The sequence below is a fragment of the Furipterus horrens genome, unplaced genomic scaffold (assembly GCF_987537825.1).
Source record: "Furipterus horrens unplaced genomic scaffold, mFurHor1.1.pri manual_scaffold_21, whole genome shotgun sequence".
NCBI classification, from domain to species: domain Eukaryota; kingdom Metazoa; phylum Chordata; class Mammalia; order Chiroptera; family Furipteridae; genus Furipterus; species Furipterus horrens.
The window spans coordinates 1,178,794-1,199,975 of record NW_028327191.1 but is presented as its reverse complement, the minus strand read 5'-3'; the positions used below and the strand labels follow the sequence as shown (position 1 = coordinate 1,199,975).

General features: G+C 56.0%; 1 protein-coding gene across 6 annotated transcripts in view; it reads left to right on the top strand.

The window, feature by feature from the left end:
* MARK3 (microtubule affinity regulating kinase 3) overlaps positions 1 to 10,160 on the top strand; it is a 77,660-nt gene extending 67,500 nt beyond the window's left edge. For 2 of the 6 annotated variants that reach the window (XM_090265575.1, XM_090265573.1), the window contains exons 15-18: positions 2,083 to 2,340; positions 6,187 to 6,213; positions 7,456 to 7,500; positions 9,619 to 10,160. In XM_090265575.1, coding sequence (XP_090121701.1) covers positions 2,083 to 2,340; positions 6,187 to 6,213; positions 7,456 to 7,500; positions 9,619 to 9,964 — 676 coding nt within the window. In that variant the 3' untranslated portion in view covers positions 9,965 to 10,160. The remainder of the gene's footprint in view (positions 1 to 2,082; positions 2,341 to 6,186; positions 6,214 to 7,455; positions 7,501 to 9,618) is intronic. The other 4 variants (XM_090265577.1, XM_090265574.1, XM_090265578.1 and 1 more) reach the window with 2 other exon arrangements.
* Positions 10,161 to 21,182: the final 11,022 nt, after the last annotated feature.

Below are 21,182 nucleotides of genomic sequence, written 5' to 3'. Positions count from 1 at the left end.
AGCCTGGAGAGGTGGCAGGGCCAGATTGTGGGTGCCTAAGGAAGTGACCTAGGTGGGCAGTTTGAACCTCCTCCTGGAGACTGTGCTTTCTGACAGGTTATGAGTGACAAAGTTGGTTTGTACTTTAGGCAGCTCACAGCTGTATGGAGGACCGATTGGAGGGTGTGGGGGTGAAGGCCAGGGGTGCTGAGGCTCGGCACTCGGCTACCCAGGGAGAGAGCAGAGCCGTGGCTGGGGCTGGCTGAGGCACTCAAGACAGCAGGAGGGAAAGAACCTGGTGGCCCCTGGCTTCCAGGCACTGAAAGAGGGTGGTCAAGATGCTGTGTCATGACAGTCCTTAAAGGGAAGAAGCTGCTGAGGACGTGATAACCGAGCTGGAATTCAGGGCGACAGTGTCCTGATTTTGTCTTGCAGCTGTGTGTGCCAGATGCAGCCCCAGGCACGCGACCTCTCTATCAAGTCTGGAAACGGTTCATTTGCTCATTGCTCCCACCTTGACAAATGGGGCTCCTGTGACCCCTTGGGAATGTTGACTTGTTTATGAAGAAGTGAGCGTCTGTTGAGTAGGAAGACTCTCAGCTCTACGTAAACAACGGAAGATACTTTGCTGGTTACACTGGGTTCCGTGCCCGTGGTTTCACTGGTCACCATGCTGTGGGCACACCCGGGACACCGGTGTTCACGCCCTCGATTGGCGGCACCAGGTGGGCGTGCACGGAGACCTGCCTCTGAGCGGAGCTTTGCTTTCTGCGCAGCTCAGAAGTCACTCTCCCTCTGACGTAGACACGCAGACGTGTGCGATGTGTTCTTGAAAGCTAATACACTTTTACAACTACCGTTTGAAAACAGCCACAGGTTAGCCGTTTCTCCAGAATCCTTGGAAAAAGTCTAAGAGGTTTTGGGTTTTGACAGAAATGAGATGGTTTAAGGAGGACTGTGTGTGCTTTAAACCGCAGCTTGTGCTTTATTTTTTTTTATTAAAGATTTTAATTATTTTTAGAGAGGGGAAAAGAGAGACAGAGAGTAACATCAATGTGTGGTTGCCTCTTGTGCGCCCCCAGCTGGGGACCCGGCCCGCAGCCCAGGCCTGTGCCCTGACCGGAAACCGAACCAGCGACCTTTCAGTTTGCAGGCTGGTGTTCAATCCACTGAGCCAGCCCAGCCAGGGCAGGTTGTGCTTTTTGTCGCTGGTGTGTCGTACTGTCTGTCCTGCCTCTGCGGGACCCGTGTCCCGCCCAGCCTGACAGAAGTGCTCGTCTGCGCAGCGAGCCTGCCTCAGTTTGCCCCACGTGTCCCACCTGTCAGCTGAGGCATCCGAAGCCGATGTCCCTGTCAGCCTCTGTGCATCCCCGGATGGTGTTGCCTCCGACAGGCAGTGAGGCGGGTAACCAAAGGCTCCGTAAGAAACCCGCACATTCCTCTTGGCACTGACGTGTGCCTGCTGCTGCTTGGTGTCCTGCTGTGGGTTGCGTAGTCCAAGGTTTCGTCCCAGTTGTCCACAAAGTGTCCTTCCTGTAGGCACCTCCTGTCTCGTGGTGTCCTCGGTCATCCTGTGTGTCTTCCTGCCTTTGCACACTCCTGAGCAGGTGAGAGTCCCCTGCTCTCCAGGTGGCTTCCTGCACGCCGAGTCTCACCACAGTAATGCCATACGTGTGCTTCCAGAGCGTTTCCGTCGCCTGTTCTTCAGTTTCACCTGCGTAGCCTCTTTTCTCCTGTGTTGGCAAGGTTTTCTGCGTGTGAGCAATTTGAGAGGGAAGCAAGGGAAAACGCTTGAGTTGCAAGCCATCCTGCGTCCTAGAGTTTCCCTGCATTATCTCGTCCTTGGGAATGTGACCGTTGTTCCCTTAAACACCATGAGGGCCTGATTCGTTATATATGATTCTTCTGGTCCCCTTTCCCATTCGACTTAGCTTTTGCTCCTAAGTCCTGTGAAATACTCGTTGGGTCTGGGTTTCTTAAAACTGATTTTCTCCACTCTGTATAAAAGGTACATTGTGACTGTCCATTTTTGTGTGCTGTGGTTGCCCCAAAGATGGGATTTAGTGAACGAGGTTGTAAGGGTCTGCTTTTCTGATCCCACAGCACTATTCCTGATCAGAGAACTCCAGTCGCTTCCACACACAGTATTAGCAGTGCGGCCACCCCGGATCGCATCCGCTTCCCAAGAGGCACTGCCAGTCGTAGCACTTTCCACGGCCAGCCCCGGGAGCGGCGGACTGCCACGTATAACGGCCCGCCTGCCTCGCCCAGCCTGTCCCACGAAGCCACGCCGTTGTCACAGAGTCGAAGCCGAGGCTCCACTAATCTTTTCAGTAAATTAACCTCAAAACTCACAAGGAGGTAAGTACCAGGTCGAGCTGGTTGTTTGGAGCAGGAGGAGACGTGCCTTCTCTGTGTGTGAAGCCACTGTCAGGCTGCTGTCTGTTTTGTCTTCAGCGCATGTTTTTCTGAATTATGTATCTAACTAGACTTTCAAGCCCTTTAGGAGAGAGATCCTGGTGAAAGTTCACCAGCACCTGGGAGGTGGCAGCTCTTTAATTACTGTTCCTTTGCGTCCCACGTTTGTCTGCAGAGACAGTCACTGGGGTGGAACAGAGCACTGACCCAGGTGGGCAGAGCTGGTGCTCTGTGAATGGTCGGTCACCAAGGAGGACACGTTCCCTATCCCTCATCTCATTTCATTGTCACTGAGATGCACTGAGTTTCTTAGAGTCTGAATCTTGAAACTATGTGCTCTGTCGGTCTCAGTAAGTGGTAGAACACGGTAACTTTCTTAAACGGTAAAGTTGTGCAGATAAAATCCCTGGTTTATCCTCAGAAAGAAACTAGTGTCTGGTTGTGTATAAAATCCTTCTTGTGTCCAGTAGGCTGTGATTTGGGGCCTTGAGAAATCCCTGGAAATCTCTATGGGGCCCTTGAGGTATTTTAACTTTATTTCCATAGTCTAGCTAGTTTGCAAAAGCCTAGAAACATTGGCTGCTACAAGAGGAAAAAGAAAAGATGCCACTTTGTACCGTAAGCACATAGTGAAAGGCACCTTTAGCCAGGACCTCACCCAGGAAACCTGAGAGCTGCGTGTCCAGGATTCCCAGAGCAGACTGAAAGGAAGCCTTGTGGGGGACTGGTGTGTCTCAGGTGCCCTGCAGGCCTGCCGGTTACAGACCCCTCGGTCATCACGTGCGTCTCGCTGACAGCACCACGGGCTCTGCTCGGAGTCTGGAAGGGCTGGCGCCCTTGCCGTCTCCGCGCTCCTGCGGGCCCACTGGCCTGCTGCTCAGGGTCACGCCTCCTTCCAGGTTTAGCCTGCAAGCTGAGTGCCAGTCTCCTTAATTCCTTCAGTAATTCTATTTTAGGTCAGCCATCTCAAACTCAGACGGGTCCATGTTAAATTAAAATGCGTCCCCAGATGGTGTGTGCTGTCGGGACGTTGAATGTCAGATGAGGGAGGACTTCTGACATCCAGGAGCCTCACCTAGAGGTCAGAGCACTCAGGAGGTCCCAGCCTAGCCTCTTAGTCTCTCTTCTGGGCCCCTCTGCCAAGACACCCTGTCCCGGCTGGGCAGAAGAGCAGGTAGTGCCAAGGGTCTTGCCAGGTTTGGAGTTCGGTCTAAGGAGAGTGGTGACTGCAGACTAGCCCACTCCTCCCTTTTGGTGTCATCCCACGGCCTGCCCAGGCCTCCCTGTCCCCCTACACCTTCCGGGGGGACGAGGCTGCAATGGAGGCTGCCTCTGGAACTTGGGTGGTAGAAGACGGGGCCCAGTTGTCAGTCCCTGACCCTGCTCACTCTCACCTGGGGTGGCTCCCTTCAAGCCCTGAGCACAGAGGGGACAGTAGTCAGGCCTGGCCGAGGGCTAGTCACGCAGTCAGCTTGGTGCTCTTGTACTTCATCTGTAGTGGGCTCACCGTTAAAACACTTGCATTTATTTCATCGTCTCCTTTGTGCTTTTTATTTTTATTTTTTCATCTTAATACTGTCATTGATAAAAATAGTTTCAGCTGTCATTCATTGAATGCTAGCTATGTGCTAAGATAAGTAGAGGTCTGTGGAATTATAGGTATAGATGTACTCATTTTACATATGTAAACACACACACTCTCACACACTGTAATCTCCAGTCTGCCCTGTGAAGGAGACATTACCCAGTTTTATGGAAGAAACTGGAGATGAGGTTCAGCAAGATTAAGGCTTATGTTTAAGATCCTGTAACAAGTGCTGAGCCAGGTCTGTGACCCCAGAGAAGGCCCGAAAGCCCCTCACTGGTGCTCCCCACAGAAGTCCAGGCCTAATATCAACAGACCCCCCCATAAATCTGCTGCCCCCAGTAACTGCCTAGGCCCTGCGGTTATCCCATGTAACAAAGATTTTAGCAGCTTCCCTGTTTTCAGAGCCTGCTTGCCTGTCACTAGCTCCATGTGGACTTTTGAAAGTCCCGCCAGCCGCCCCCCCCCCCCCGCACCCCCCCGCAGCACATACACACCCTGCTGCTCTGGGCTGCAGTCCCCTCGGACTCAGCCTGCCTGCTGAACATCCTTCAATAAAGGCTTTGAACTTGTTAAAAAAAACTGCAGGACTGTTGTAGGCAGGAGTCCTTGCCCTCACTTTTCTAATTAAGTTTTATTTTACCTATCTGAATTGAAATCTGAGACTTAGGTTTCTTGTTGAAAAATTTCTGGGGGTGGGGGTCATTTTAGTTCACATTTTCCTTCCCCAAAGGTGGTCTTCTGTCTGCACGTTTGCCGTGGAGGTCTGTAGCCTCCCTGGGTGGGCACTTCCTACGCGGCTGGTTCCTTCGCAGTAGCCGGGGCCCTCACGGCCCTTGTCAGCGGCAGCTCCCAGCCCTCCCAGCGGGGAGCGGGGCCCGCAGGCAAGACCTGCCCCATGTGGTGGGCGGAGGGCTGGGCTGCGCCCCACTCTGCCCTGCAGGCCAGGCTGTGAGGTGTGGGGAGCGGTCACAGGAGCCAGGCGTGCGCCTGGGTCCACAGCTTCCTGGCCTGCGCACCTCAAGGGGCTGTGGGGGGAGCAGTCTTGTGCCCCTGGACCCGCACCCCCGGCTTTCTCAGGCAGGAACCTCAGGAAGGAAAACAGGTTTTAAAGGCCTTTTTGTCCATTTTCAGCTAAAACAACCTTTTGAATAATACTGCCTTGATATAGTGCTTAATTATTTACAAAATATTTTCAGTGCGTGACCTTCTCTCCTTGCTGTGTACCACTTGTGATCTGATTGTGAAGAGGTCGGTGTTTACTTAGAGTCGTTAGGTATTTTTTCAATTGGTCAGTGTCTCAAGCAATGCCGAAGTTATCCCAAATTAGGAAAAATAAATCCAGGGATCCGTTAATTCGGTCAGTCAGCAAATACATGCACCTGCCTCCTCTGAGCGGCCACAGAACAGGGCTTTAGAGCTAGTGCCACGAGCTCAGGCCACACTTGCCCCGGAGCGCTGCGCTTGTGCCCGCCCCAGCCGGGCCCGTGGTTTGGCGCTGCTTTGGTTCGATTCTGTTCAGTACGCCCTGGGCGTCTCCCTAAAGTGTTCTGATGAGCAGTCACTTCTTTAAAATGCCACTTTTTTAGTTTATTAGTAAAACATAACAGCGAACCTTGTCATGTAATTTTCATTCATTTCAGTATTGACAGTGAAAAGTCTGCTTTATTTTAAACCCAATGACTTATTTTTTATTAAAAAGTAATTTATAACCATTGTTAATGTTTAAATATTTTCCTGAAGTAAGTAATGATTTTCTTAATGGTCAAACATTTTATAACATTAAATTCTGTATCAGAATGTGAAATTTTTGTTCATAAGATATTCTGAAGAAAATTGACACATGTTATTACTTGTTTATTCCAAATGACTTAAGTCATTTATTTAAAACAAGATGTTGATTTCATTACCTTAAAATATATCCATGTAAAGAGCCTTAAATTTTATTACAGCTAATGTCATTGTCCATTGCTAAGTTTTTGCTTACAAGTACAGATTTTTAAATACTTCTAATTAAAAGAGTGCATACTCAATTACCTCTAATAAGTTTACTTTTTCAACAAATGCCACTTTCATTGTGCATTGGAAAGAAGAGGAGCCCTGTTTTTATGTGTTGTTTTTCTTTCTCTCTATAATTAACTAGATTTTATATTTCATTTGTACAAGTCAATTTTGTTAATTTTTTTTGGCTTAATTTCTTTTAGAAACATGTCATTCAGGTTTATCAAAAGGTAGGATTTATATTTACACTTTTTTTTTTCACTCCTCACCTCAAAATGGCTCCTGCAATTAACCTCAGGTTTGGCTTTCTAGCCCTGTTGCTGTGTTTTTGTTTGTTTGTTTTTATTAAAAACACTAAACTTTCCGCTGAGAACTAAATACTTATTTCTTTGAAAGGAAACTGGAAAGAAACAGATTAACTCTATCGGGCGTTTTTAGAGGCAGCGTGGCCCACGCATGCTCCGCGCGTCTGTCTTGGGTAGAATCACGTAGCGCCCAGTGCTGTGCCTTCGTACTAATAGCACTCGGCATGCTTCTGTCTGAGCGCGTGGTGCGCAGTGGCGCCCGCCCGCGGTTAGCGTTAGCGCAAGCGGCCGAGGTAAGTGGGGGTGTCGAATCAACAAGAGACTTTGAAGGGACAAGAGAACGGGCTAACGTTCTGGTACTGGAGACAAGCAGGACACTCAGACCGCACAGCCGCATTAGGTTTGGGTTTGGGCAGCTGCGCAGCAGAACCGTTCGCAAGTGTTCAGAGTTAGAGTGTCGTTACTATTTTATCTAAAAGCCCTTTTCCAGCAACCCCTGAAGAAAGCACGCCTTGTTTTTAATGAAAGCATTTACTGTGAGTGTTACTCCCTCTAGATGACTGTTTCTGATGCTGACAGTCCAGAGACCGAACATGTTGCTCGCTGCCTTGGCACGCACATGGCGAGGCAGGAGAGCCGCCGCCGGGCCCGCACTGGGCCTCGGCCTCCCGGCCAGGCTGCGGTCCCCCATGCTGGGGAAGCCAGCGGTTCACGGAGGGGCTCTGCTGCCCGGAGCTCGTGGCAGACTGGGAAGACGGCTTTCTTCCTGAGGGGAACGCCACTCTGTGGTGCCTCTGAATTGGTTTTCCCAGTTGCCTGGTTCCCTCTGGGCAGGAACTTTTGTAACTGAACTCATCTAAATCCATTTCCCTTTTGTGGAAACCCACTGTACTTGGGGGAGTGACTTAAAGGTCAGAATGACACCTCCAGTCGAAGGCTGTGTGTGCTCCACAGCCAGGGCCGGGCAGGGTACCTGTGGTGCCTGGGAAGCAGGTGTGCGCCGCCTGCCGGCTCGGCCTGTGGGCGCCGGCTGGGCCCCGGGGGCGGGGGGGGGGGGGGTCCTGAGCTCCCCCGGGACGCGGGCTGTGGCGGCGCCATCGTCATGTGCTGCTGTGTAAGACCTCTGTTCTCTCTCCCACTTCTCTGCTCTGCCTTCTGCTCCTTGAGACTTCCGACTGAATATGAGAGGAACGGGAGATATGAGGGCTCCAGGTGAGGGAATCGATTTTTTAAATACATTTTATATTAAAAACTGGCAGAGGGGATGCTCTCTTATGCTGTCCTGTGGGTTGCTTGGTGGGTCCACACTCTGAGCTTGGGACACATGAGTGCTGCCCCGCCCTGGGGCCCGCCTCCTAGTCCTGCCCTACCTGGGCTTCACCTGGGCCTTTGGGTGTTAAAATACATCCCACTGCCTGGGCCCTAATGACCTGAACTGAGGTCTGGAACTTGGTGGCATTGTTCCAGACGCCCCAATGACTTGGGGTGTAGTTGTAGTCTCGGGCATGAAAGCAGAAGATTAGAATTTCCATTTCAAATTAGACTCTTAAAAGAATGATTACATAGTCGAGTGCCTTTGAATTTTGTATAGCTGTCATTGCTTGGACTTGGACAGGAGTCCCCAGCTAGGCACAGGTCTCACGTCTCTGTAGTTGGTCCATCCCTGTGCCCCTTTGTAGTGATTGCCACATGCTATTTCAGGTCCGCACTGACCCATCGGCTCCCTTCCTGGTCTCTCAAACAGCTGTGGTCCTGTGACTTTCCTGAGTGGGAGCCTGAGTCCCCGTGTCCAGGTGAGGCCCGGTGTGGCCTCAGCAGCAGCCCCCACCCCAGCCGAGGGAGAATGCCAGGCTGAGAGCAGAGTGGCTGCCCCCACCCTCCCGCCCTTCCGGCCTTGCACTTGTTCCCCACCCACAGCAGGTGGGGGCGGCGGAGGGGGCAGCAGCAGGCACGTGTGCCCCACGCAGGCCTTTTGTGCGCCTGAGCGCCGAGCCCCAAGTAGCCTGGGCCGCCCAAGCCCCTCCTGGCCTCTGCTGACACGCCCGTGCATGCACGGAGATGCGTGCCCCCTGCCCCCCCATGGCAGGTTCTTCGGAGCTCTTCCCAGGTGCCCCTCCAGGCAGAATCTCCTCCTTCCCGCGCCCTGCCTTCCCCGGCAGTCCTCCCTGAGGTGGGCCCAACCTCTCTCCTGTGACCCTCAGGCTGCCGCTGCCCTGACCTTTTTGGGGTGACGACTGCTGCTTCCTTGCCTGGCAGTCTTCCCTCCCCTGACCCCAGCTTAGCTGAGAGCTTCTGCTCATTCATTATCTGTTCAGTACCTCACACAGCATTTTATACATAGGAAGCTTCCAAGCAATTTTGGTGGATGTGAATCTAATGGAATATTCTACTGGCAGGTTGGCATCAGGGAGAGCTGTGTGCACAGTAAAACCTGTGGCCCACCCTCAGCTCTGATGAATTTGCCACAAGATTAAGTGTATCTAACACCCTGTATTGGGTGTTTTTAATGCACAAGAGGGAGGTAATCCCTGTCCTGAGACCTCCACGTGTCATACAGGGAACGTGAGGAACAGTTTGTGTCAGTAACGGTCGAGTGCCTCGGACAGGAAGGTGATGGGGGCCTGTTTCCGGGCTCCCGAGAGGACCTTGCCTCGCCGCCCTGTGGCACCACCTCGCAGTGTGGGGGCCACAGCATTTGCATTCAGGTGGATAGGCTTGGTGCTCAGCAGCAAATACACCTTCACATTTCCTTTTTCTGTGTCAGTGGTAAGACAGTGTCATCCAAGAATTCTTTTTAACTGAAACTAGATGTTTAAATTAACAAAATAGAAGGAAAAGTCCTGAGGTGGGCAGAGCGGATTAAGAGAGTGCCCCGCCCCCCACAGCTGTGCGCTCCATGTCTGGGACTATTTGCAGGGAAAGCAGCGTCAGGTGTGCTGAGTCACCGGTTATCCAGGGTGACAGTGACGGTGGAGCTGTGATGAGTTAGAAAGGATCCTCACAGGAGGCGAGCTGGGTACTTGCCATGTGCTCAGCATGCTCCACCCCCCCATCTTGCCTGACCTAACAAATTATTTTTTAAATTTTAGAAAGTCGTGACTGGTGGAGACTTTACAGCCAGGTAGATAGACTCTCTGCATCTGTGGCGTATGATTTTGGGGGACGCAAATAGACGAATCCTTAGAAAAGGAACAGATAACCACGTGGGAGCCTGTGCAGGAAAAGTGGGTGTCGGCTCTCAGTCTGTTGGGAGAGCAGGTCGCGCGCTGGCTAGAGTAGAAGGGGTGGCTTTCCTGTGCAGATAAGCTAACACTGCCACTGTGGTTTCAGTCGCAACGTATCTGCTGAGCAAAAGGACGAAAACAAAGAAGCAAAGCCTCGTTCCCTGCGCTTTACCTGGAGCATGAAAACCACTAGTTCCATGGACCCCGGTGACATGATGCGGGAAATCCGCAAAGTCCTGGACGCCAACAACTGCGACTATGAGCAGAGAGAGCGCTTCCTACTCTTCTGTGTCCACGGCGACGGGCACGCCGAGAACCTCGTGCAATGGGAAATGGAGGTGTGCAAGCTGCCGAGACTGTCTCTGAACGGCGTCCGCTTCAAGCGGATATCGGGGACATCCATAGCTTTCAAAAATATTGCTTCCAAAATTGCCAATGAGCTAAAGCTGTAACCCAGTAATTATGGTGTAAATTAAAGTAGCAGTCTCCAGTTTTCCCGAGCACTGATGGAAATGTATAGAACCCTACTTAGGCAATAACGTCTGCATCTTCTAAATCATGACATTAAACACGAGGACGCGAGCACGCCGGGGAGCGCGCGCTGGCCTTTTTCTACGAATGCACTACATTAAAGCTGTGTGACACGTGTGCCCTCTGTCTTATTTCCAGTGCCCTGAGGTCAGCGTGTGACCCCCACCTCCGCGGGCCGCACGTGTGGGCGGGGGCAGTGCGTGCGGAGGCCTCTCCCTGCCTGGCAGCCAGAGCTGTTCGCAGCACCTCTGTGGGAGAGCATTTGGTGCTAAAACGTTAAAATTGCCAAGGAGGAAAATACTGAACTACTACTAAGGATTAACCTTAAGACTAGTTGATAATGAATACAGGTTTACAGTTCATGCCTGTGGTTTTGTGTTTGTTGTTTCGTGTTTTTTTAGTGCAAAAGGTTTAAATTTATAGTTGTGAACATGGCTTGTGTGTTTTTATAAGTAGATTCACAAGATAATTAAAAATTCACTTTTTCTCAGTAAAACCTTGCATTGTCTCCTAGTACTGTATTTAAGACTGAGATTAAGGCAGTGACTAAAAGTACCTGTTTTTGCCTTCGCCTGCGAGTTGAACAAAAGTAATTGAAAAGTGTATGAGGCCTGGGGCCACGTTGTCCTTAGCGGGGACCCTGACCTCTTGTGATTACGAGCATCTTTTTTCCCCCGAAGGCCATAAAGGGAGAAGATGGCCCTCCTGGTGACCTGAGGAGGAAGGGCGCAGGAGAGGCCGGCAGCCTCAGTCAGCCTCGGAGCCCGTGCCCCTGGTGCAGACCGCAGGTGTGGACGGTTCAGGATTTCTTCTCCGTGAAGTATGTAATTTTCTTATTTTCTGTGATTCGGCACGTGGGTTCAACCGACGGCTTTGCTCCAGCACCTTCCTGGTTATTTGAGAAGTGATGAACTCGTCAGTTTGGTGCTTTACTCTCATGGGGAAACGTCACATCGATCGTGTGCTGCTTGGGTTCTGGGTTCCTTGTTGGTCACACAGTAGGAAAGCCTGCACAGTCACTCAGTCACAGACACTTACTGTTCCGTGTTTGAGACACGTCCGTGAACAAAACAAAGACCCCTGGTCTCTTAAAGCTTATGTTCTAACAGGACGGCAGTCAGTCAGCAGTAATAAGCACCTGCTATGGAACAAAGTGGTAGAAGCCATGGGAAAAATCACAGCGCCGGGTAAGGCATTCCAGAGGTCCTGGGGTTTGGCCAGGTACTGTGTTCAGTGGGGTGATGGGGGGGGGGGGCGGTGCTTGAGCAGAGACAGCGCTACAAGGGAGGCCCCCAGCAGACGCCTGAGGCCAGAGCACACCTGTGTGCTGGAGTGGAGGGGTGGGTGATGTGGTCGGACACCAGCTGGGCCTTGCAGACACACGTCTCACTCGGACAGGGAGCTCCCAGGGGACCCTGCAATGCTGGGGACGAGCGGGTGTGGCTTCCATAGGGAGCGAGAAGAAGCCAGGCAAGCGTGGAGGCTCCTGCTGGCCTGCTGAGACAGGTGGATGGGTTCTGCACATGATCTGAACTGAGAGTCCAATGCATTTGCTCTGGGGTTGGATGTGGGCGAGGGCTGGAAAGCCCAGGGCTGCTGGGCAGTTTCTGGCCTGAACAGCAGGGGATGGGGGTAACAGTGCAGATTGCTGTGGAGAGGGTTAGGCTGGGTGGGGGTGGGGGGAGGCCAGGCTGCGACACCCGGTGGAGACAGTGGGGAGACCCTGGGAGCCCACAGCAGGTGGCTGGTTTCTGTTTAAAGCTGGGAAGGAGCTCTCTGGAGGAGAGGAGAGGACCACCCGAAGCCCTGGACACCCCCTGCACAGGGAGCCGGGAGGGAGGTGGAGCCCAGGCCTTGGCGCCCAGAGCTGGGAGAAGGGGAGTGCCCTTCGACCTTATGTGCAGCACGTCGTTTTCACCTAGTGAGCGTTTCAAACCTTTTTTATTAAATAAATAGGTGCCTTCCCCTCCCTTTCCCTGGGGACACTTCGCTTCCTGCTCCAGACCCCCCCTCTCTGCGCCTCTCCTGCAGCTCCTGTGTTGTCCCCTTGCAGAACCTGCACTCTGCCCACACAGGTGTGGCTGCAGCCTGTTCTTCCTGTCTTTACCCCTGGGACACACTTCAGGTTTTCCTTGCTTATGTCCCCAAGGGCGAGCTGACCACAGTGAGTCACGCTCCTTTCAGAGGGATTTGTGTACCGCATGCCTGATGCAGTGGCCACTCTTCGTGTAAAACCAGAGTTGGTGGTGGTTCCAGTCGCTACTCTGTCGTCATCTGCCTGCGCTCTGATTGGGCGCTGCGCAGTGAGGGATGAGCATGTGTCTGTCGGACCAGCGTCCACCCACGCACAGGCGCCACCCGGGGTGGGCAGAATCGCAGGCTTTATTACTGGTGGGCGCCGGCTTGGTTTTAGGGGCAGCACGGCCGTTTCCTTGGCTGAGGTTCAAGCATGAAGTCTCACTCGTTCCTAAGGGGCCCTGGCCCTCCCTTGAGATGCTGCGTTCTCTGGATACAATGAATTTTGAAAGGGAATATTCTAGAGCGCTTGAAAATCGTCTCAGCAGCAAAGCCAAGGCGCTGTTGTCCCCTCCTTCACTCCCCTGGAACCCCAGAGAGGTGAGGTGAGTGAGGCGCGGCGCCCGGCGGGCCGGAGCTGCTGGCTTTGCGCCCCCAGCAAGCGGAGCGTCGTCCTTCCCGGTCCAGGAAACGCGGTTCATATTTCAGTTCTGCTGACGGGCCTCTGTCGGGACCAGGCACGTCGGGAACCCAGGCCCATTCCTCGGTGGCGTGCTGGTGTGCAGGCCGTCCTCCCGGCTCCGCGGGGAGACCCACGCAGAGCACAGGCCGCAGGCTCCGGTGGCCAGGGGTCCGGAGGGGCCTGGATCGGCGCTTTGGACTGTGCTTTTGGGGTTTTTTGTTGTTGGGTTTTTATTTGGATTTTTCACGTTTGTTCATTCATAGTTGACCATGAGATCCTTTAACGAGGGAAGTGAAGCACTTGCTCTTGACAGGAGCCCTGCGGAGTGACGGGCACGGCTTCCAGGGGTCCGGGCCGGTGTGCAGGTGGGTCCCGGGGCGGCTCCCTGAGAGTGGAAGCCGCGCGTCCTTATGCTCAGGGAGGAGGGCCCAGTCCAGCAGCTTTGCCAGTTGGTCTCTGGCTTGCCGCCTTGAGGGACTAGAACACAGGCAGAGGTGATACTTCTTCAGGGCTGGTGGCCGTGTGGCAGCTGGGCACGGATGAGACTGAGGGTGAAGTGTCTCGGCAGCATTGTGGTCCTGGGGTCAGAAAGCTCAGGCAAGGCCTCAGGCTGGCCTGGTATCCCTGGGGAAGGGGAAGCACAGGAGGAGGAGCCGGGGAGCGATGAGGTGGGGAAGGTGGGGGACAGGTAGAAGGGTGTGGCTGGGGGCCGAACCCTTTCTCCATGTTTGGGCCAGACTCCAGGAGGGGAGCCAGCATGCTGGAGAGCAGGGCGGGCGGAGCTGCTGAGCCTGCCCCACGGTTCCCCGAAGCAAGGTCCGCATGGCCGGGAAGGCTGGCGCATCCTGGGTTTCCTTCCTAAGCAGGGCCTCTTGGGACTTGGTCCACGCAGATGGCAGAGCCCTGTCTAAAGGTGCCTCGGGCAGCCTGGTCTCCAGGCTCCAGTTTCGTGACCTTGAGTTTCCCACAGAGAGCATGGTAGTAACATGTCATTCTGGGTTGTTGGCAGAGTCCAGCAGATAGCAGGTGTAGGGCAGGGCGCCTGGCAGGTACTGGTGAGAACGGCTACTTGGCGCAGGCGCAGGAGCGCAGGCTGACCCGCCGCTGGCTCCTAGCTGGTGAGGCGTGGAGCCCAAGAGCAGCGGACTTGGCTCTGGGACATTGCCCCCCGGCAGAGACTGAGCGCCCCATGGGTGGGGTTCTGGGCCCCAGCGAGCCTTCTGTTAAAAGGTGAACAGCCTGTGCCGCCCCCTTCCTGGCCCCACGCCTCTCAGGGCCCCAGAGAACAGGAGCGGCAGGCCCAGAGCGGGCTGACTGCGCCGCCCCCCCCGCGGTCTCTGCTCACCTCTCTTCCCGAGAGAGGCCTGCCCGGGCCTCACGTTTACAGCTGCGCGGCTCTCCTACGCACTAGCAGCCAGCGTCCTTCCAACTGGCATCGCGCGCCTGCCCTCCCTGCCCTTACTGGTGTCAGCCCTGGGGGCACAGGTCTTCCTCCCCGTGTTGTTTCTGTATCCCAAGTACTTAGAATAGTACCTGGTCCGTCGGCAGCCGTCCGTCTCGAGAGACGATGGTGTAGCTTCTTAAGAGTCTATCTGCACCGCCGAGAATGGCTGTGCAGTCCGACTGGGAGTGACACGGTATCTGTCTCCTCCCGTGTTGAATCGACATCTTGCGATGACGCTGGAGTGTCCTCTCCAGTGAAGCTGAAGCTACAGAGCCTGGGCAGGGTGATATGGAGGGTCTGCTGTTGCCCATGCAGCAGACCCCCCCTCTCTTCGCAGCTGAAGGGTCCAAGGGAAAGACGGAGTCAATACAGCTTGGCTTCAGGTGCGCCGCAGGAGTTGCCGGTGTTGACTACAACGTCAAACCGCCTTAGGGACTCCGGCTCCGGATTTTCTGTCGGGGTTTACTCCCTTAGCCTTTCCCCTGAATAGGTATGCCGCAAGGCAGCGGAGGTTTTTTGGAGTCAGAGTTTTCCTTCTCTGATGTGCCCTGACTGGAAGATCGAACCAGCGACACTTAGCTCGCAGGCCGACGCTCAATCCACTGAGCTAAACCAGCCAGGATAGTACCTGGTACATAGTGCAAAATGAGCATTCAAATAAAGCACAGACCAGAGGTGTCTCAGAAGCATCAGGCAGCTTTAGTGGCCTCAGTCAGAACTGCTCTGAGGTCCTGCTGGTCTCCAGCAGCCCTCGCGCCCTTCCTGCCTCACAGCCAAGGCCCAGGGCACTGGCGTGGAGCCCGCTGAGCGGGGCCCCGGAGCCCACACGCCCCCCTCCCCGAGCTGCCTGCCCAACCAGTGCTGCTCGGCGTTTAGCTCAGTCGTGCGTAGGCCCTGCAAGTCTCCTGGGCAGGTGCCGTGGACGGAAAGACAGACAGGAGTGCGCCCAGCCTCGGATGACATCTGCCATCAGATAAACGGTTAAACGTCTGGCTTAGTGCCTTCATCTGTGTCGCTCACCACGGAGTCGGGCGGTGGCTGTGGTGTTTGGGTTTCAGCCCAGGGCTTAGCATCCATGTTTGTTGCGGTGCCAACAGTCGCCCGTGCAGTGTCACGGGTGCCAGTCCCTCGGGGCACCTGAGCGGGAGTCCTGCTCCTCAGGGGTCACCAAGGGGCAGAGACTAGACCACTGCCCACTAAGAGGGTCTGGACCTCTGAGGGTGAGGGCAGGGAAGCGGGGCCACCACGGTGTACATCCCGTCGCCCCTGGCTTTGGTTTCGCGGCCGTGGGTTCTCGCTGTTGTCTGCGTGCTGGGCTGATCGGCTACATGTTCTGAGGTTCTCTCATCTTTTTCCAGCTCCCTGGATCCTCATTGCTGTGGCTTCTGGCCCTGGGGGTGATGAATAGGGCCCGCATGGGGTGTCACTGGGAAGAGAGACAGCTAATCAGACGTCAGCTCTCCCCCTGGTCTGTGCCGTTTGTGTTTCCCTGTTTACGCTCTTCCTCCCTCCCACTGAACCCACCTCTCCAGCAGGGGGGTTAGGGGCTGGATGGGGTGCTGCTGTTCCACCCTGGTGGCATCTGCCTCTCGGGAGCTTGACTTCGAGGCTTGGGTTCGCTTCTCCAAGTTAGACCGCCCCGTTCTTCTCAGGTGTTTCAGGAAGAGACGTGAAGACGTTTCATCATTGTTTGTTTGTTCCTACGTTTGTTCATCGACGCGCACGTTTGGGGCAGGCTCGGGGCGGCAGCTGCTCTGGAGGGCCCTGTGCTGAGCTCTGGGAACCCCAAGATAGCCCAGGTAAAGCCCTGGCTTCCGGAAGCCTGTTCTCACAGGACAGGGACGCATACATGGGTTGAACCTGGGGTGGCCCGTGCTGCAGGAAGGAATGCCGGGGCTCAAGGCCAAGGAGGAAGCAGGCCTGGGTGGGCAGAGCCGGTACAGAGGACATATACAGCCTGAAGCACCCGACATCTGCTCCGTGAGGCGGGAGGAGCACCGTGTGCAGAGGCGCAGGGCAGGGATGGGGCCGGACAGGCCGGTGCAGTTCTGGGCAGGCTCTGTCTTGTTGCTGTCACAATGAAGTGTCCCAGACTACACACCTCTGTTCTGTTAAGGGGACTTGGGCCCAGCACGTCCTTTGGGAGTGGCCTGGCAGGCTTCGGGGTAGTCCGCTGCCACCAGACCGCAGGAGACCCCACTGCCCTGGGTGGGGAGCCAGTCCCAGGAACCAGAAGGAAGTGTGGTTGGGGCACCTGTCCAGCTCCTTCCAGAGTGAGCTCTGCACCAGGCTGCCTCCGCCTCTGGGAGGGAGGGAAGGAGAGAGGGAGGGCCAGCAGGCGGGGAAGGTGCGACCCATCTCAGGGCAGGTGTGCCGTGCATGGAAATGAGCTGGGAAGGAGCTTGTGCGTTGTGCCTATCCATAGACCCCAGGAGCGGTGCGCTCCAGCAGCCCCAAGCCGCAGTGTACCCTGAGCACTGTCGGGGCAGGTTCCCCTGCACGGCCCTCAGGCCAGTCCTGCGCTCCTCCGCACCCAGCCCGCTGTGCCGGCTGCTGCCGGTCCTGGGGATACTCCCTCTCAACCCTGGCTCAGCTCGGCTGGCCTCTGCTCTGCTGCCCTGACCCTCGTCCGTGGGTCCCCTCCCCACATGCTCCGAGCTCTGCAGAGTCTCTGGGCCTGCGGGAGTGGCAGAGTCCCGTCACCCAGGAAGGCCTGCCGCTCACCCTGTCCTGGTGTCTCCAAGTGTGCAGGCACATCGCTGGGCTGCATTTGCCACTCATTAATTTGTCATTAATAAATGGAGCCGGAACACTGGGACTGGGCTGGGGAAGAAAGTCACGTTACCCTACGACCTCAAGGCTGGGAGGACAGAAGCATGCAGCTCCCGTCCTTCCTGGTCCCCAGGAGAATGAGGAGCAGGAGGCCGTGACTCTGGGCAGCAGTGCAGTGTCGGTGGTTATGTAACACCTTTCTTGGTTCTTTTTGAAAGTGAAAACATTTGAAGTGCTGAGCAGTTTGCGTCAAAAGTATTGACAAAATTAGACTTTTGTTAGTGAAAATGTAAAGGAAGGGTTTTTAGTTAAGTTGTGTATTTCTGGAATGACCTGGGCATGTGTTAACATAGACCACCTACGTGCACCAGCCGTGGAAACAGACCCGTCGGGGTGGGACCGAATGCATGGGGGAGACCCCGCAGTCTGCATTGTCAGAGGCAGGCGCCACAGCGAAACAATTACGTGGCCAGGGAGCTGACAGGGCCCCCCAGGAGCAAAGCGGGGCAGGGCAGGGAGAGGAGTGCAGGAGGGAGCCCCAGGCTAGACCAGACCGGCAAAGGACAGCAGGCCTGGAGGCGGTGCTGCTGCCACCCTCTCAGGTCTCACATGTGCCACCCGAAGTGCACATTGACATGGCGAGTGCCCAGAACCAACTGTTTCTGGGGCGTTGGTCTCAGTTCTCTGACTAAATTCCTGGACGTTGTCACCTCCAAGCCCTGCAAGGCCCTGAGCAGACCAGCAAGCACCCATCTGAGCCCCACCCCGAGTCAGGAGCGGTGCTGGCTGTCACCTGTGCAGCAGGCGCACACCTGGAGGTGCTCCCCTGCCAGGCTGCAGGCCCCTGTCCTCTCCTCCCAGGATGGCCCAGGAACATTTCATCCCGCAGTGATGGCCTTGGAGACAGGCTGCTCCTGCTGGGCAGCTGGCAGGTTTTGTTAGAAAAGCAGAGGCTGGGTGGCTGGCGGCCGGTGACACAGGTTCATCAGGAACAGAAGGAGCTGGAGAGGGTACTTTTTAGCTTCTCTGGGTTCTAAGGCACTGATTTAAATCAGGCCTTTGAGGTTGACAAGCGCCAGCTCTGAGAAGGGTGTGGCGGTCGGGCCTTGGGAAACCCAGCGGAGCCACGCCTACAGAGACAGGCTTCGGGAGAGGCGGGCAGGGTCCCCGCTCTGCGTGCGTCCTGTGGGCCCTGCCGGCCCGACATGGGACCCAGGATTCTCCTCGTGCCGTTCTCACTGAGGAAGCCTCGCTTCTCCCAGCCGAAATGCCGTCCCCTGCTCCTGAACACCTCAGCCGGAAAGATGACTTCTTGCCATCAAAAGATAGTTTCCCTTTGTTACTTGTGGGAAAGGAGGTTAACTCAGAATGCAGGGAGTACAAGGTGCAGCCCCCAGGGTGCTGTAGGAGGCTTTGGTGTCAGCTGGGTGCTCCAAATAGAAAGGCAGAATGAGGAACCTCAGGCAGCCGCCTCCTCTTCAGCTCCTGCTCCGAGCAGCAGGTCCTGCACACTCGGGGCTCGCGTGTTCCGGGAAGGCGAAGAGCAGCGAAGGGCCCACGACTTGGAGCGCGGTGGCCTGACCCGTCCCCTCCCCTCCGGGCTCCTGTGTCCACCCCCGGGGGCAGGCCAGCCAGGTCCTGCCTCAGTGCTCTACCACGAGCTGAGACGCACCAGAGTGCTTTTTAAAAAAACACTTCAGGGAATGTGGTTCGGCTTATGTAACTCATACATGTTCACTGCAGGAAGTTTGGAAATCAAGTTTAAAGAAGGAAGTCACCTGTTAGCTCACCACCTCCAGCTCACTACTGTGCCTTGGGGTTTTTCCATCCGTGTTCTGTGTGGGATCTGAGGACAAGCTGTTTTATAACCTGACTTCCACGTCAGCTTTCTGAGGCACGTGGGCAGCTCTTGCTGAGCTCTGCGCGGCCGTAGTGCCTACGTGACGCCTTGTCGAGGGCAGTGTCCTGGGTTGGTGCCCCCCTCTGACCGTTCCTCCCTGTGCTAAGTAATTGGGTCTTGTCGTCAGTGTTTCTCAGAGCGGCGGGGGGCCGTCTTGGTCCTCAGACAGCATCTGGAGGTGGAGGCCAGGCCCAGCAGGTGTCAGGGCTGCAGCTGTGACTGCAGGGACCGCGACAGGGCTGAATGCTGCAGTGCTGTCGGCCGGCGCCCTCCGCCCACGGCCGCAGGTGAGCCAGGTGCTCCCTCGGTGGTGCGTGCAGGGCGTCTCTGGCGCCCCGTGTTCGAACTGCCCCTGTTTGAAGGCTCCTGGAGTGCAGAGGGAAGGACGGGTGTGGGGCCCTGGCCACAGGTCCGTGTGTGGCCTGCTGAGCGGAGGCCTCGTCCCAGAGAGAGCTAGGGCAGCTCACGAGGCCGCGCCCTTCGGGATGAAGTCGGAGCGAGGCCGAGGGAAAGGCCTGGGAGTGCCACCCAGGCGTCCAGTCCACTGTGGCATCCAGTCCAGTGTCACGGGTCCTGAGACACCCCACAGCAGGGAGCTTGCCTGCCCCAGTTCCTGAGGGTCCAGGACAGGAGGGTGGGGCTTGGCCTTACCAGCCCCAGGGAGCTGGCTTCAGTGGCTTTACTGCCTGGGAAGAAATGCTGGGCCCCGGCCTGGCCCTTCATGGCTGCACAGCCCAGGGCCCAGAGGCTGGGTGCCAAGGTACCCGGGCCGTCCTGGGTGACATGCTGAGGGGAGTTCCCCGTCTGATGATCTGGGCGGTGAAAGGGGGTGTTGAAACGTCCGATCGAGACGCAATGTGCCTGCCTGAGCATGCCCCTCGGCTGCTGGTGCTCACCCCCTCGCTGGAGAGACAGAGGCAGATGGGCCAGGAACCTCGTGGCCCACGCACTGTTGCTGCGCAGCAGAGCCTCCATGGCCGGACGTGACTGGACTGGCCAGGGAGGGCGTCCCGGGGCTCCTGCTGTGGTTCCCGCACACGCTGCCCTCACCTCCTTCCCAGCAGGGCCGGGCTTGTCCCAGGGGACACAGGAGCCCTGGCTGACGTGTGTCCCTGGCCTCGCCATTTGTGGCTGGGCAGCTCGGGGCCCAGAGGCTGGGTGCTGAGGTCCCCTCCCTGCCAGCCTCGTGTAGTGGGGCCAGCCCCGCAGGTGTTGACTCAGCCCCTGGCAGAGGCTCCGGGACACGCCTGCGTGGGCCTTCAGGCTGAGCCCAGCCCCCAGCAGATGCTTGCAGCTCCTGCTCCATTGCCGCCCACCCCACCCACCCTGGCCCTGGGTGATGAGAGCCCGGAATCTTTCGTGGGCAAGACTGCCCAGCCCAAGATAGGGTGTGACTTTGGGAGGGTGAGGCCTGCCTGGCCTGAGCTTGAGGAGTTGGGGGGCGCTCCCTACCCTGGAGGGGTTAGGGGAGTGGCAGGACAGAGGTGGCCCTGGCCAGCAGGTGGCAGCACAGACTGTCCCCAGAGCCGGAGAGTTAGAGGAGGAACAGCCTGGCCCTGACTAACTCACCAGACCCACCTCTGCTCCCCAAGCCCTGGCCCAGTCCCTCAGGGTGCCCACCCATGGTGGGGCCCTGGAGTAAGAGACCAGTCAGGGACAGTGGCAACTGGGGTGTGGCTGAACAGGGGATGCTATGCTGGGACCCACAGTAGAAGGCCAAGGGGCTGGGGCACCTGAGGCTCCTAAAGAGGAGGTTCCACCCTGGCTGGGTAGCTCACTTGGTTGGAGCATGGTCCCCATACGCCAGAGTTGCAGGTTCAATCCCTGGTCAGGGTACATACAAGCATGAACCAGTGGATGCATCAATACATGGAACAAGAAATGGATGTTTCTCCCTTTCTCTCTACTTGAGATCAATAAAATTTATTTTTGAAAACTAAAAAGAAATGGGGGGTGCTCCAAGGAAGGGGAAAACTTAAGGGCCCCAGGGCTCCCTGGAAGGAACTGGAGGGCTAGGCAAGGGTCCACTTCGGCCCGAGGAGACAGAGCCTCACAAATAGTGTTGGGGAGGGGACCAAGGTTGTGGGGTTGAGTGGGGGATATTTCTGGGCTCCTGCCCCCACTCCTCACAGCATCTACACCTCCCCCACTCTGCAGGATGGATGGGGCTCTGCCACCCTCTTGTCCCGCCCACCCTGGCTCTCAGGGAAGCCAAGCCAACAGGATGGCCAAGGGGTTCATGGAATAGGACTGGATGGGCACAGCTGGGTGACTGTGTCCGGGTCACGGTTCCATCTTACAGAAAGTGCAACAGAAAGGGCAGAC